Below are 17,098 nucleotides of genomic sequence, written 5' to 3'. Positions count from 1 at the left end.
TCTACATCTTAGAGGCTTCAGAAAAACAGACCATTCCCAGATGCATTTATCACGTTCTATGTGTCGCTCTGTCTGTCTGTCTTTCTATTTTCTCATTTTATTTTACCTTTCTTTGACCAGGAAGTCTTTTAAGAGAGAGAAATTAAATCTATCAGATAATCACACCATTTCCTATAGTTGAAGTGTCCAAGTGTCCGAAGTTCAGTTCACCCAAATACCAGTTCTGGCTGTGGGCACTGGCCCACCCTATTCCCATCAGGTGCTGGACGGACGCCATATTGGAGCCTTTGCCTATGACACAAAGGGAAAAATACAAATAAAACCAGCTGGAAGGAATAAGAGTTCCTGAAAATTACACAATGCATGACCATGTCATAAATACTTCACATTCTTCCTCCTGGACATAGCGCTTCTACATAAAATGATTTATGATATTTACTATCTTGTAAAGATATAGGGCCCAGGAGACCTATATACTGTAGTAGAAAACCACCTTTAAAATAATTACTATTTGAAGACTTGGAGAGTCAATTGCCTTATGCATGGACATGTAGAGTTAGACCAGTCAAGTCTGACTGCCATAATTGTTCCGCTATGTAACTTCCTAGTAATGGAGTCTCTCCCTTCCCCCCCTCATAATCATAGGTTTTATGGTCATAGAGCTGCAGTTTTATGAATACAGGCCCTGCAGGTTGCAATGTAACAGAAGGACATTCATTGAAGAACACACATCTGTAAAGTGGGTGTGGAAGAGGTGAAAAAACGATTGTTATCTAACAACAATAACAAGCCACCTGGGTCTGACAACTTTGATAGAACATTACTGAGGATTATAGCAGACTATATTGCCACTCCTATTTTTTTTATCTCTTCAATCTAAGCCTACAGGAAAGTGTGTCCCCCTGGACGGAAGCAAAAGTCATTTTGACCCTGCTGGTCATCTATGAATGTTTGAACATCTTGAAGAACAAACAGGCCTTAATGACCATGTACTGTTATAATCTCCACCCGGCACAGCCAGAAGAGGACTGGCCACACCTCAGAGCCCGGTTCCTCTCTAGGTTTCTTCCTAGGTTCCTGCCTTTCTAGGGAGTTTTTCCTAGCCACCGTGCTTCTAAATTTGCATTGATTGCTGTTTGGGGTTTTAGGCTGGGTATCTGTACAGCGCTTTGTGACATCTGCTGATGTAAAAAAGGCTTTATAAATACATTTGATTGATTGATTGCGCTACCCAAGAATAGAAAAGCACCCTTTACTGGCTCAAACAGCTGACCAATAAGCCTGCGACCAACCCTTAGTAAACTTTTTGGGGATTTTTTTTGGACCAGATACAATACTATTTCACAGTAAACAAATGACTGACTTTCAGCATGGTTATAGGGAAGGACACTCAACATGTACGGCACTTACACAAATGACTTATGATTGGCTGAAAGAAATGGATAAAAAGAAGCTTGTGGGAGCGGTTTTGATAGTCTTCATTGCAGCTTTTGACACGATTGATCATAATCTACTACTGTAAAAACATAAATGTTATGGCTTTACATCCTCTGCTATATCGTAGATCGAGAGTTACCTGTCTAACAGAACAGAGAGGGTGTTTTTTAATGGAAGCCTCACAACATAATCCATGTAGAGTCGAGCATTACCCAGGGCAGCTGTCTAGGCCCTTACTTTTTTCAATCTTTACTGATGACCTGCCACTGGCACTGAGTAAAGCATGTGTGTTTATGTATGCTGATGACTCAACATTATACACATCAGCTACCACAGCAAGTGAAATCCCTGCAACACTTAAAAAAGAGTCTGTTTTAGAATGGGTGGCAGGTAATAAGCTAGTATTAAATAAGTAAAAAACTAAAAGCATTGTAATTGGTGACAAACCATTCAATAAAACCCTAAACCTCAACTAAATTGTGTAATGAATCATTTGGAAATTGAGCAAGTTGAGGAGATTAAACTGCTTGGTGTAAGCCTGGATTGTAAACTGTCATGATCAAAACATAATGATGCAACAGTAGCTGAGGTGGGGAGAGGTCTGTCTGTAATAAAGCGTTACTCTGCTTTCTTGACATTGTTATCAACAAAGCAAGTCCTACAGGCCCTAGTTTTGTTGTACCTTGACTACTGCCCAGTCATATGGTCAAGTGCCACAAAGAGGGACATTGGCAAATTACAGTTAAATGTATATGGAGAGCTGACATCAATTACATCCCTGTCAATCTCTCCTGGTTCAAAGTAGAGGAGAGATTGAATGCATCACTACTTGTCTTTGTGAGAGGTATTGACCTCACAAGACATGTCACAAGGGGTCTATTCACCGTCCCTAAGTCCAGAACAGACTCCTAGAAGTGCACAGTACTACACAGAGTCATGACTATATGGAACTCTTTTCCACATCAAGTAACTCATGTAAGCAGTAAAATCATATTTAAAAAAACAGAACAACGTGGACTGTGAAGAGAAACACACACAGGCACACACAAACACATACACACACGCACATTGTAATATTGTTGCATAGTGGTATTATACATTTTGAATTGTAGATATGCAGTGGTGTAATAATGTTATATGATGCACTGTTTTATTTTAGTTTTTTTGTATGATGTAAGTGAGCTAATATGTTTGGACCCCAGGAGGAGTAAGACAGCAGCTAATGGGGATTCCTAATAAATACAAATACATCAGTTCTGTTTGTCGTAGAAATAGACTATTTGAATAGATTATTTGTTTTTTTATCTGAAAAGTACTGAAATCTACCTTTGGAGACCCCACCTGCGGGCCTCTGGGTACTCGATGACATCACCCACTTCCTGATCACGGCAGCAAACAAACATGGCGGCCACCATGGAGCTGAGATGCTGGGGAGGTGATTGGGGTTTGCCTTCCGTCCACACAGAATCTCTCATAGTGCTGGTAAATGCGTTCATAAAAAGCTAAATTATGATATGACCTTTGTGTCACGAATGTTGTACTGCATGGCTACATTTCTCATTGTTTTATCTTGACAATCTTCACCTCTGATGATGCAAAACCATGAACAAGACTGAGATATTTTAGCTTGCTAACGTTAACAAACTGGAAAGTTAGCTAAATATTAGTGGTAGAATCGATATTTGGTATTTCGTTTTTTCTAATCATCTAGCCTTTTAGAGGCTTTTTAATGAAAACTTGAACCAACTAACAACATGCACTGTTCGGAATTTGTCTAACTGGCTGTAGCTAACTAGCTACTGTAGCTAATAGCTGTCAGATGCCATTCTCATTGCTAACATTTCTTCAAGTTCAAGGTCAGCTCTATCTTGATTTACTACTACTGTCCTTGGTACGACCATTCTCCTGTCTTCTTATGCTTAACTGTGTAGTTATGTATCCCAGTAGTTAATTTGAACATATCCCTATTTTGCTAGGACACTTGCATGATCCCGTTCCCTATAGGCTAGTTGCAGATACTGTATGAACAATGCAACGAATTTGCACAAGCTCTCATAACAAGGTGACACCGTTCCTGTTGAAAAAGGTGTACAGCTGCCAGATAATTTTCTGGCTGACAGTGTCAACAAAACAATTTGGCATGATTACTATAAGCCTACATGTTTCCTGCACTTCCTCAGTTTGGACTACACTTTTCCTCATAGCTACCTTTCTGGGCTCCTCTTTGCCTAGCCCTATCTATTGACTAAAAAGAGAAGACGTTTAACAATCCAAGTTCTTTGTATGAGTTACAAAGAACTCAGATTGTTAAATGTCGTCTCTTTTTGTTGTCAGTAGATATGGCTATACGTTGCCATGTGTGTTATCATTGTCACTTGTCCACTAGGACTGCCATATCTGTATTGTTGTTCTTGGTGCTTACCAATCAGCTACCCACCATGCTGATAGTCTGCTTTTAGAACTGGAGCCAATCCCAAATTATACTTAGTGATATCTTGTAGGGCCGTGACGATACCAGTATCGCCATACTCGTTAGCATGGCGATACTAACGAGTATACTAACGAGCTTCGCGTTTGGAAACAAAACGCGAAGCTTCAGACACTTTATTTGGATAGTCCATCTGTAGATGGTAGTCTGTAGATGGACTATCAACAAGCAATCTGTTGATAAGCAACTATCTGTTGATAAGAAACTGCTTGCTGAGGTTAGGGTAAGGTTTATAATAAGGGTTAAGGTTAGGGAAATGGTTAAGATAAGGGTTGGGGTTAATGCTAGGGTTAGTAGATAGTTGAAATGTTACTGATAGTCTATAATAGAGCATCTACAGATGGACTATCCAACTAAAGTGTTACTTTAACTTTTGGGGGGAAAACTGCACTAATTCTGCAAACAAACAGGTTTAAGTTGTCACCCAGAGTCAAATGTATTTATTTTCTACGCTGTAGCACACAATATTTTACATACAGGTTTTTAAAGGACCAAAGAGTCTGGTCTGCTTCGTGGTTTTAAAAAAATATTGTGGTTCTGGTATCGTCACAGCCCTCATATCTTACAGAGCTTAACACGCCATACCCCAGAAAGCATACTACTCTGACAACACTGATATGAAAGCCTACATAGTACTCTGACAACACTGATATGAAAGCCTACATAATACTCTGACAACATTGATATGAAAGCCTACATAATACTCTGACAACATTGATATGAAAGCCTACATAATACTCTGACAACATTGATATGAAAGCCTACATGGTACTCTGACAACATTGATATGAAAGCCTACATAGTACTCTGACAACATTGATATGAAAGCCTACATAGTACTCTGACAACATTGATATGAAAGCCTACATAGTACTCTGACAACATTGATATGAAAGCCTACATAGTACTCTGACAACACTGATATGAAAGCCTACATAGTACTCTGACAACATTGATATGAAAGCCTACATAGTACTCTGACAACACTGATATGAAAGCCTACATAATACTCTGACAACATTGATATGAAAGCCTACATAGTACTCTGACAACATTGATATGAAAGCCTACATAATACTCTGACAACATTGATATGAAAGCCTACATAGTACTCTGACAACACTGATATGAAAGCCTACATAGTACTCTGACAACATTGATATGAAAGCCTACATAATACTCTGACAACATTGATATGAAAGCCTACATAGTACTCTGACAACACTGATATGAAAGCCTACATAGTACTCTGACAACACTGATATGAAAGCCTACATAGTACTCTGACAACACTGATATGAAAGCCTACATAGTACTCTGACAACATTGATATGAAAGCCTGCATAATACTCTGACAACATTGATATGAAAGCCTACATAGTACTCTGACAACATTGATATGAAAGCCTACATAGTACTCTGACAACATTGATATGAAAGCCTACATAGTACTCTGACAACATTGATATGAAAGCCTACATAGTACTCTGACAACACTGATATGAAAGCCTACATAATACTCTGACAACATTGATATGAAAGCCTACATAGTACTCTGACAACATTGATATGAAAGCCTACATAGTACTCTGACAACATTGATATGAAAGCCTACATAGTACTCTGACAACACTGATATGAAAGCCTACATAGTACTCTGACAACATTGATATGAAAGCCTACATAATACTCTGACAACATTGATATGAAAGCCTACATAGTACTCTGACAACACTGATATGAAAGCCTACATAATACTCTGACAACACTGATATGATCTTACCTGGCTAGAGCAAGGGACAGTTCATGACAAATGACTGTCATGTCTTCCACCATTACTCATGGTTAATATTATTATGTAGGCTTTATAATAAAGTGTTGTTCAGTAAAGTTGTCAAATACTCTTATTTCTTGTCATTCTTCTGAACAACTAACGTATCTATGCTCTCTCTCAGGCCTATGCCAAGTTCTCTGGAGCCACGATCACAGTAACTCCCATAGACTGGACGTGGAAGACTTTGACAGGTACTGCTGCTTGGTTTAAAGTCCAAACAAACAGAATTCAGTTGTTCTTATACAAGTAATAACATGATCATTATTATGTCATTTCACCATGTAAAAAACATCACTAGGCTACTACAGTAGGTAGGAATAGATACATGACTATCAATTTGACTGCTTACTATACATATAGCACATTGTCAGTCAGAGGGGTTGTCTCTATGCCTGCTCTACTGTAGTTGTATAGTCCATGACATATGGATTGTGCAGTAGCACAGGATGGAAGACACACTGTCAAACTCCCCTATAACCAACACTACTGGCACACTGTTTCCCCTCTATCCAACACTACAGGCACAGTGCCAGAGTTGGTCTACCAGGGATCCACAATAACCGAACCTGCTCAGATTCTCAACTTCCTGAGAAAACAGGTAACGTCTCCTTTCTGCCTTCACCATAAATTACCTTTTTAAGAATTGTATTTGCAGTGCAGTGCTAATAACAAAGCCTTTGTGTTGTCTAGCAGAGGTTTAATGCAGACTATGAGTTGTCGGCGAGGCAGGGAGCAGACACCATGGCCTACATCGCTCTACTGGAGGAGAAACTGCGACCAGCCCTGGTAGGAACAACCAGTGTGTGTAGTTGTGTTGTGTGCTGATTGTTGTGGGTGTGTATGTTGTTCTGCACTTAGACACATTTTGAAAGTCCAGCAGTTTTTTGTTTATGTACTGAGTGTTATGTGCCCTGTATTGTCTACTGTATTCTAAATATGTATTCTGTGTGTGTGTGTGTGTGTTGTCCTGTAGTTACACACATTCTGGGTGGACGCTGAGAACTATGCTAACCTGACTCGGCCGTGGTTCGCCTCCCGCTCTCCCTTTCCCCTCAACTTCCTGGTCCCTGGTCGCCATGCCAACACGGCCCTGTCCCGGATCCTGCTGACCAAGGGAGAGTCTCCTCTACACACCATCACTGAGGTGGAGGGAAAGGTAGGACAGATCTCCTCTACACACCATCACTGAGGTGGAGGGACAGGTAGGACAGATCCCCTCTACACACCATCACTGAGGTGGAGGGACAGGTAGGACAGATCCCCTCTACACACCATCACTGAGGTGGAGGGAAAGGTAGGACAGATCCCCTCTACACACCATCACTGAGGTGGAGGGACAGGTAGGACAGGAACATACACTGCGGGGACTACTTGATACCAACCGATATCCCGACCCTGCATTCTAAGTAAATTCACCTCTCCCCGTCCCCTCTCTCGTCAGATTTACAGTGAAGCTAAGGAGTGTCTGAATCTGCTTTCCCACAGATTGGGGACGGCCTACTACTTCTTTGGGAACACGTGAGTTCTTGTGTAATTTGATCAGATGCTAGATTAGGCTGGGTGTGATTATATTATGTGCGGTGTATTAATGTAGCTGTCTGTCTCTGTGGGCCAGGCCATGCAGTCTGGATGCGTTTGTGTTTGGCTTTGTAGCTCCCCTCCACAAGGCCAGTCTACCCAGCAGCCCTCTGCAGAGCCACCTCAGACAGCTGGACAACCTCCAGCGCTTCTGTGACCACATACTCAACGCTCACTTCAGCAGTCATCCCGGTGAGACCAGCGCTCTATGCCCTGTGTGTGTATCAGTTTATACATTGATGATTGCTTCAGGTCCAGGGTTTTGGGTAAGGGTTACAAAGATCCTGCTGTGTTTTTAGTAGAACGTGTCAGTGAAAACCTGGTGAACTTCAGGTCCTGCAAAGCCTTTTCTAAACACAGGATGTACAACTTTTGCCAAGTTGTCATTTGCAGCAGGAGCAATACCTAACCGTCTATGTATGCGCGTGTGTCGGTGTGTCGACGAACGGTTTATTGCTTCTTTTGTCTGGGCTGTGATGGAGAACTTCTGCTGCGTTCTGGCATATCTCTCTCTGTATCTCTGCTTTCTTAGTATAATGTGCTCTCTCTCTCCCCTGTTCCTGCTCCACCCACCCTCTCTCTCCAGGGTCTCCCCAGCCGGTTCAGGAGACGGTGGATGCCAACCTGCAGAAACTCACTCAGCTTGTAAACAAAGAGTCCAACCTCATAGAGAAGGTCCTGCTGCTCTCGTCTCCGTGTGTATTTGCGTGTGTTGTCTTAGTCATTGGAGTATATTGTGAGCATTAGTTAGACACTTTTTTTGTACCTATATCGAGACTAGTTCACTTCTTCTGTTTGTGTGTGCACGCTCACATGTATGTGCATCCGTGAGTGCGCGTGTGTGTTTATATTGTGGTTAGTAACTGTGTTATACAGTGCCTTTGCAAAGCATTCACACCTCTTGACATTTTCCTCATTTTGTTGTGTTAAAAAGTTAGATTTAAAAAGGGTTGAATTGTCATTGTTGGTCAACGATCTTCACAAAATACTCTGTCAAACTGGAAGAAAAATTGTAACGTTTAATGAAAAATAAAACACTAATCTTGATTAGATAAGTATTCACCCCCCTGAGACAATACATGTGATACACCTTTGGCAGCGATTACAGCTGTGAGTCTTTCTGGGTAAGTCTCTAAGAGCTTTCCACATCTGGATTGTACAATATTTGCCCATTACTCTTTTAAAATTCTTCAAGTTCTGTCAAGTAGGTTGTTGATCATTGCTAGAGCTCCATTTTCAAGTCTTGCCATAGATTTTCAATATGATTTTAAGTCAAAATTCTACCATTCAATGTCGTCTTTGTAAGCAACTCCAGTGTAGATGTGGCCTTGAATTTTAGGTTATTGTCCTGCTGAAAGGTGAATTCATCTCCCAGTGTCTGTTGGAAAGCAGACTGAACCAGGTTTTCCTCTAGGATTTTGCCTGTGCTTAGCTCTATTCCGTTTCTTTTTATAAAAACTACCTAGTCCTTGATGCAGCCACCACCCATGCTTGAAAATATGAAGAGCGGTACTCAGTGATGTGTTGTGTTGGATTTGCCCCAAACATAATGCTTTGTATTCAGAACATTATATATATTTAGTATTACTTAAGTAGGGGCAGCAGGTAGCCTAGTGGTTAGAGTATTGGGCCAGTAACCAAAAGGTTGCTAGATTGAATCCCCGAGCTGACAAGGTAAAATCTGTTGTTCTGCCCCTGAACAAGGCAGTTAACCCCCTGCTCCTAGGCCGTCGTTGTAAATAAGAATTTGTTCTTAACTGACTTGCCTAGTTAACTAAAAGTGCCTTGTTGCAAACAGGAAGCATGTTTTGGAATATTTTTATTCTGTGCAGGCTTCCTTCTTTTCACTCTGTAATTTAGGTTAGTATTGTGGAGTAACTACAATGTTGTTGATCCATCCTCAGTTGTCATATCACAATCATTAAACTCTGTAACTGTTTTAAAATCCCCATTGTCCTCATGGTGAAATCCATGAGCAGTTTCCTTCCTCTCCAACAACTGAGTTAGGAAGGAGCCTGTATCTTTGTAGTATTTGGCTGTATTGATACACCATCCAAAGCGTTGCTAATAACTTCACCATGCTCAAAGGGATATTCAGGGTTTGCGTTTGTATTTTTACACATCTACCAATTGGTGCCCTTCTTTGCGAGGCCTTGAGAAACCTCCCTGGATGGTGTGGTTGAATCTGTACTTGAAATTCAGTACTCGACTGAGGGACCGTACAGATAATTGGGGTAGTCTTTCAAAAATTATTCTGTGATTTGTTAAGCACATTTTTATTCCTGAACTTATTTAGGCTTTTACATTTTTGTCATTTAGCAGACGCTCTTATCCAGAGCGACTTACAGTAGTGAATGCATACATTTCATACATTTTTTTTTCTCCGTACTGGTCCCCCGTGGGAATCGAACCCACAACCCTGGCGTTGCAAACGCCATGCTCTACCAACTGAGCCACAGGGGACTTAACAAAGGGGTTGAATACTTATTGACTCAAGACATCTCAGCTTTTCATTTTTTTTATTAATTTAGAAAGTGTCCTACAATTTTAATTGTTTTACATTATGGGGTATTATTGTGTGTAGACCAGTGACACAAAATCTCAATTTAATCCATTTTTAAATTCAGGCAGTAACCCAACAAAATTTGGAAAAAGTTAAAGGGTTTGAATACTTTCTGAAGGCACTGTATGTATGTTTACTGACTGTGTGTGTTCTCCTGCAGATGGATGACAACCTGAGGAGCAGCCCTCAGCACAAACCCCTCAGAGCAGACCCCAGACCCAGCCTGGGCAACGACAAGAGCTCTACCCCTGCCTAACCCCTCACCTCTAGCCCCTTACCTCTCACCTCCGACCAGCCTGGTGGATGGGAGGGGTGCTGTATTATACTAAACCTGGTTCTGTAAATGCCCTAGCCTGAGTGCCAGTCTGTTTGTACTAGCATGCCAACTCTTTCTTACTCATTGACAAGGACAGCAATGGAGTTGGCAAGAGCACAAACAGATCTGGGATCAGGCTACAAATACCCAGGGTTATCCTTTAAATTATGCATTTGATTGTTTTAGACAGTTTATGCCTTGCAAATGTAATTAAAATTGCCCTGAATGGAAACTTTCAATGAAGAAAAATAATGGCAGAATTGTGGACTATTTAGAGATGATGATGTCTGTAAAATAGATATGGTTTCATGAAATGAGGCAGAAGTGCACGGAGAAGGTTTGGGAAAGGTTTTAGTGCTTTAGAGCGGAATGCTGAGGACTGCTACCAAATGAGAAGCCTTTAAACGTTGAAAGGCAAGAGGCAGGAAATGAGAAGGCCAGTTGGTTTAAAACGCTCTGAGAGAGAGGTATTATACTGCCTTTCTACTGACTGGCTGTAAGATAGGGGAAACATTTTCTAACAGATTCTAAAGGATTGAAATGACTGAGGCCCCAATTCATTCAAACCTGCATTGTAGTATGTATTAACACAGGAACATGTGAACATGTTTTCTTTCCTGTAGTTGGGTAATATCCAAACGCAAAACTCCTCCCACATGTACATGTACTGTAGATGCTCTCAGGTTTCAGAAATAAGTTGTGTTCATGGGCCGTGGTCGTGTAAACAAGCTTACTGCATAAACACTAATATGGCAGGTTTGATGGAATTTGTTCATAGATAAGGGCTAAGTCTATAATAAATAAACAAGGCAGTTATTCTTTAGCTCTGTGGTATAATGGAAAATAAAATGTATGGGTCACTTATATACATGTTTGTAATGAACAGTACAGGTTGAATTCATGCATCTTTTTGAGAGATTCGGGTGTAAATGAGGTCATGACTGACAGGCAGGCACTGACACTGGTCTACTTGAGTTTTGAAGTGTCATAGCTACTGTAGTTTCTGTTGCACAATCCTAAATGATCAGAATAATGTTCTTTCCTCACCTGAGGACTGATTCAACCGTTTCTCTGCTGAGACTCGATGTACGCCCCAAATGGCACCCTATTCCCTATATAGTGGGCTACTTTTTGACCAGAGCGCTATGGGCCCTGGTGAAAAGTAGGGCACGATAAAGGGAATACAGTGCCTGAAACAGGTTTTCCTCTAGGATTTTGCCCGTGCTTAGCTGTATTTCTAGCTGTCTGTGGTGTTTCCATCCAGACCTGCTGTATCTATGTACATAATCATTCAAAGTTAGCATTACTTTATGAGGGCATGTGCTGTATAGCTGTCTATCTTCAGTTCATTTGTGTTCATATTGAATGGGGGAATGTTTAATACAGTGCAGATTATTTTGTTTGTTAGGATGTCACTTATTTTACTGAGGGAGATGTCTAAGCCTAAAGTTTTCCCTTTAACAAATAGATAATCTTTACAACTGTTGTGTTAAATTAGCTCTGTAAATAGACTTAAGTATATATGTACAGTATGTATGCTATCATATTGCTGTAGAAGTTAGCTCATTTAATTAGCTATAATCCTGCCTCTTCATTAACAGGTCAAGTAGTTGGGGTCTTGACGTTGTATAATTGTAAATACATTTAAATACTAATCCAATGCATTTCATTCAGCGTTGTTTCTTTATAACGGTGCTGCTTAGATGAATGCAGTTCAACTCTCCTCACACGTGTTTTCATTCTTTAGCTAAGACTGACGTGAGTTATTGATTCTACAGTTGGGGTTCATTTATAAGGCATACGTGTTTTAGAGTATTGTTCAGCAGTATCAAAAAGCACTACATTTGTATACTGCCCTACAAAACGCAGTAGCTATGTTTGTTTTTTTACTGCAAAATCTGACTTCAAAGTCTTTATGTCTAGACAGACAGCAATTTCTGATATATTCTGATCAACAGATCAAAGATTTTTGACCAAATTCGTATTGCGTTTTGCCTTTGTAGGGCAGGCAGTATATTGTGAGGTATTTTACTTTTGATATCAATCCATCAAGTCTGATCTCTAACACAAACAAAAGGTGTAATGGATTCTCACTCAAAAGATGTTGCATAAAGCTTCATTATTAGACATTTTTTCCAATTATTTTCTCATTTGATCTCTAATTCACCCCATGTTGTGGAATTGTTTTTGTAAAGATTTGTTTTGTCTATGTTAGTCACGCTGTGCCTACATCACCATCACCTTGTCTGTTATGAGCAGGTCAATCTATTTGGGAACATGCCTTGCATTAGACAATGATGGAGAACTCTGCTAACATACTGTACTCTGCCTACAGATATCAGAAGTATGTCATTACTGCATGTTTGAAGTATGTCATTTGTCTCCCACTGACATCCAGAGCCATATATTTATATGACTGGTGACATCCAGCATCAGCTACTGTAATACTGGCTCTATTCACCTGAATGTTCCATGCTGAATATTCCCTTTAAGAAATGAATATTATTCACTTCATGGATACATTCCCTTTAATCACTATGGAATTAGTTACAACTTTATTCATTGTTTTGGTTTGTGTAAAATAACCTATGTGGGTTGAAATGCATGTATAGGACAAAGGAGACAGTATTAGGAAGGACTGGTACTGTGTGTCTTGATAAGACTGCAGAAGGGATTGTATAGCTGTAAAGTACTGTAACCAACTTTCTCAGATTAAACTCATGTTTGGAATTGTAATAACACTATTGTCACTTTTTTCCAAGATCAGAAAGTCACAGTTAGGATTTGGCCCATTGTCCTTAGCTAGTCAATACTTGAAGTTAAAACAACATTAGTAAATTAATTCTCCTGAGGTTTTGTGATGGGATCAAAAACATAGAATTATAACCATGATATTGACATTGTAATACTCTTATCATATTCCTGGTTCATTCTTTGTGCATGGTTGCAAATTAATGCTTTCATTTCAATTTAATAAAAGTATAATCTAACCACCTATTTAATTTGAGTCTATTGTGAAATGAAGAACAACCTAATTTACAAAAAACAAAATGGCCAATTTGCCCTTCTCCTCTTCCCTGCCTCTCCCATTCACTCTCACTTTCTCTCTCTTCTGGTTGTGGCTGGGTGGGTAAATGCCCTCTGTTTTGTCTTGGCAATCAGCCTGGAAAATAAAAGTGATTAAAACGATGGGAAATTATGCCAAGCCCTGACCTTAGAAATAACCCTATTTGTCTGTCATTAAAACTGATAGAGGATTTTACTAGCCTGCTGCCTGTGTGTTTCTGCTCTAGCCTGGTGCCTGTGTGTTTCTGTTCTAGCCTGGTGCCTGTGTGTTTCTGCTCTAGCCTGGTGCCTGTGTGTTTCTGCTCTAGCCTGCTGCCTGTGTGTTTCTGCTCTAGCCTGGTGCCTGTGTGTTTCTGCTCTAGTCTGCTGCCTGTGTGTTTCTGCTCTAGCCTGGTGCCTGTGTGTTTCTGCTCTAGCCTGCTTCCTGTGTGTTTCTGCGCTAGCCTGCTGCCTGTGTGTTTCTGCTCTAGCCTGGTGCCTGTGTGTTTCTGCTCTAGCCTGGTGCCTGTGTGTTTCTGCTCTAGCCTGCTGCCTGTGTGTTTCTGCTCTAGCCTGCTGCCTGTGTGTTTCTGCGCTAGCCTGCTGCCTGTGTGTTTCTGCTCTAGTCTGTGTGTTTCTGCTCTAGCCTGGTGCCTGTGTGTTTCTGCTCTAGCCTGGTGCCTGTGTGTTTCTGCTCTAGTCTGTGTGTTTCTGCTCTAGCCTGGTGCCTGTGTGTTTCTGCTCTAGCCTGGTGCCTGTGTGTTTCTGCTCTAGCCTGGTGCCTGTGTGTTTCTGCTCTAGTCTGCTGCCTATGTGTTTCTGCTCTAGCCTGGTGCCTGTGTGTTTCTGCTCTAGTCTGGTGCCTGTGTGTTTTTGATCTAGCCTGCTGCCTTTGTGTTTCTGCTCTAGCCTGGTGCCTGTGTGTTTCTGCTCTAGCCTGGTGCCTGTGTGTTTCTGCTCTAGCCTGCTGCCTGTGTGTTTCTGCGCTAGCCTGCTGCCTGTGTGTTTCTGCTCTAGTCTGTGTGTTTCTGCTCTAGCCTGGTGCCTGTGTGTTTCTGCTCTAGCCTGTTGCCTGTGTGTTTCTGCTCTAGCCTGTTGCCTGTGTGTTTCTGCTCTAGCCTGGTGCCTGTGTGTTTCTGCTCTAGCCTGGTGCCTGTGTGTTTCTGCTCTAGCCTGGTGCCTGTGTGTTTCTGCGCTAGCCTGCTGCCTGTGTGTTTCTGCTCTAGCCTGTTGCCTGTGTGTTTCTGCTCTAGCCTGGTGCCTGTGTGTTTCTGCTCAATCCTGTTGCCTGTGTGTTTCTGCTCTAGCCTGTTGCCTGTGTGTTTCTGCTCTAGCCTGGTGCCTGTGTGTTTCTGCTCTAGCCTGGTGCCTGTGTGTTTCTGCTCTAGCCTGCTGCCTGTGTGTTTCTGCTCTAGTCTGTGTGTTTCTGCTCTAGCCTGGTGCCTGTGTGTTTCTGCTCTAGCCTGGTGCCTGTGTGTTTCTGCTCTAGTCTGTGTGTTTCTGCTCTAGCCTGGTGCCTGTGTGTTTCTGCTCTAGCCTGGTGCCTGTGTGTTTCTGCTCTCGCCTGGTGCCTGTGTGTTTCTGCTCTAGCCTGCTGCCTGTGTGTTTCTGCGCTAGCCTGCTGCCTGTTTGTTTCTGCTCTAGTCTGTGTGTTTCTGCTCTAGCCTGGTGCCTGTGCGTTTCTGCTCTAGCCTGGTGCCTGTGTGTTTCTGCTCTAGTCTGTGTGTTTCTGCTCTAGCCTGGTGCCTGTGTGTTTCTGCTCTAGCCTGGTGCCTGTGTGTTTCTGCTCTAGCCTGTTGCCCGTGTGTTTCTGCTCTAGCCTGTTGCCTGTGTGTTTCTGCTCTAGCCTGGTGCCTGTGTGTTTCTGCTCTAGCCTGTGTGTTTCTGCTCTAGCCTGGTGCCTGTGTGTTTCTGCTCTAGCCTGCTGCCAGTGTGTTTCTGCTCTAGCCTGGTGCCTGTGTGTTTCTGCTCTAGCCTGCTGCCAGTGTGTTTCTGCTCTAGCCTGGTGCCTGTGTGTTTCTGCTCTAGCCTGGTGCCTGTGTGTTTCTGCTCTAGCCTGCTGCCTGTGTGTTTCTGCTCTAGCCTGGTGCCTGTGTGTTTCTGCTCTAGCCTGGTGCCTGTGTGTTTCTGCTCTAGCCTGTTGCCAGTGTGTTTCTGCTCTAGCCTGGTGCCCGTGTGTTTCTGCTCTAGTCTGCTACCTGTGTGTTTCTGCTCTAGCCTGGTGTCTGTGTGTTTCTGCTCTAGCCTGGTGTCTGTGTCTCTGCTCTAGCCTGGTGTCTGTGTGTTTTTGCTCTAGCCTGGTGCCTGTGTGTTTCTGCTCTAGCCTGGTGCCTGTGTGTTTTTGCTCTAGCCTGGTGCCTGTGTGTTTCTGCTCTAGCCTTCCACATGGAAGCCATTAAGTGTTTTCTGACCAGCCACACGTTTCACGTCTGCACATGCACCATGGAAACAATGCAGAAATAAATCAAATAATTTCTCCCTACCTCTCTCTCTTTTATGAAGGAAAGTATCAAAGAACAGTCAGAGGTGGTGCGGAGCCTGGAAAACAGTCATGTAATTATGTTGGGAGTGAGATAATAGATATTTCCTCTGGAAAAAGAGAAGGCCTCAGCATACTTCTGAGATTAGGTTTTAGATTAGGCCAGCTCTGCTAACAGTTGTTCATTAGAAACATTAAAAGATGTTAAATACCAATTATCAATGCTTACAGACTACAGTGGATCTAAAAGCTTTTCTCTAACTTTTCCAACAAGCAATAAAACTAGCAGTAGCCTGGGTGTCATTTTGCGTCTGTTTTAGCCAACTATAGCATCGAATCTGAATATTCTTGAGAAAGGCTCAAGTTGACATGTGAAGAATAAAAAATGAACTCCACTGTTCTTGCCTTTTCTAAAGCACGTCTGTCTGTCTGTCTGTCTGTCTGTCTGTCTGTCTGTCTGTCTGTCTGTCTGTCCGTCCGTCCGTCCGTCCGTCCGTCCGTCCGTCCGTCCGTCCGTCCGTCCCCGAAGGTATCAGGAGGCATCAGTGTGTTCACTCTGGGCAGTGGTCTTTCACCTGTGTAGTGCCCTTGGGTTCATCTACGTAATATGTCCCAGTCCATCCATAACGTTAGGATTTAGGCTTGGGTTAGACATTGTGTTATTAATAGATCAGCAGTGGTAAGAGGACTTTTGAAGCATTTGTCCATTTATACATGTTTCATTCCAGACTAGAAGTGTGTGCAGAAAGGAGGCCATCTAGTGGTGAAAATGGCATCTACCAAAACCACACGCGACCAAAATCTCTGTCCTGCTACTTAGTAGACATGAAGCTAGGGTTTGGGTTGTGTTTGAGGCTAGGTTCAACCCTAACCCTAGCCTCAACCAGAACCCTAACTCTTGCCTTAACCCTAGCTTTATGTCCACCTCCCGGTTCAGCCGTGGTTGAATCTAATATGCCACTATGTCTTGTCTCGGCCTTAGGCCTATATATCCCGTTGTCAAGGCATATGAAAAAACAGGTTACAGAGCAAACAATGCAATTATCACAACACATAGGTTGTGATATGGCTATTTCCTCCTGGCTTGGCTTCCTCTGTGATTTTACCCATGCACCACTACTGGATACCCTAGCCTCAACCCTTTCCTTGACCTCAACCTATGGTCATAGCCTTAACCTAATGCTGGGCATAGAAAATCATCATGCAAAACATGATCCTACCTGTTTTTTTCCATTAGGAGGCATGCTTTCTTTAGAAATAGAGTGAGACCACAAAAATACACCAACAAGCTGAACACCTTCAGTCACAAGGTGGGAGCCAATGGATCTCCACACACAAAACACAATACACACACGACA

General features: G+C 42.1%; 1 protein-coding gene across 3 annotated transcripts; it reads left to right on the top strand.

Annotated features, from left to right (window-relative positions):
• Positions 1-2,707: 2,707 nt before the first annotated feature.
• On the top strand, positions 2,708-13,218 carry mtx3 (metaxin 3). 3 transcript variants are annotated; one of them, XM_014170763.2, is made up of 9 exons: positions 2,708-2,919; positions 5,881-5,950; positions 6,281-6,357; positions 6,453-6,545; positions 6,733-6,915; positions 7,201-7,277; positions 7,375-7,529; positions 7,924-8,012; positions 10,061-13,218. In XM_014170763.2, the coding sequence occupies exons 1-9, from the start codon at positions 2,839-2,841 to the stop codon at positions 10,154-10,156; spliced, it is 921 nt and encodes a 306-aa protein (XP_014026238.1). In that variant the 5' UTR covers positions 2,708-2,838; the 3' UTR covers positions 10,157-13,218. The 3 variants fall into 3 exon arrangements, with proteins under 3 accessions (XP_014026238.1, XP_014026237.1, XP_014026239.1); XM_014170762.2 differs by having other exon boundaries at positions 6,450-6,545; XM_014170764.2 differs by having other exon boundaries at positions 6,450-6,545; positions 7,924-8,032.
• The last annotated feature ends 3,880 nt before the right edge of the window (positions 13,219-17,098 follow it).

The sequence above is a fragment of the Salmo salar genome, chromosome ssa24 (assembly GCF_905237065.1).
Source record: "Salmo salar chromosome ssa24, Ssal_v3.1, whole genome shotgun sequence".
NCBI lineage: Eukaryota > Metazoa > Chordata > Actinopteri > Salmoniformes > Salmonidae > Salmo > Salmo salar.
This window is presented reverse-complemented; position numbering and strand designations above follow the sequence as displayed.

Coding starts and splice junctions, on each gene's coding strand:
- mtx3 (XM_014170762.2), top strand. CDS start 2,839: ATGGCGGCCACCATGGAGCTGAGATGCTGGGGAGGTGATTGGGGTTTG. Junction 2,920..5,880: donor CAGAATCTCTCATAGTGCTG/GTAAATGCGTTC, acceptor GCTCTCTCTCAG/GCCTATGCCAAGTTCTCTGG. Junction 6,358..6,449: donor TCAACTTCCTGAGAAAACAG/GTAACGTCTCCT, acceptor TGTGTTGTCTAG/CAGAGGTTTAATGCAGACTA.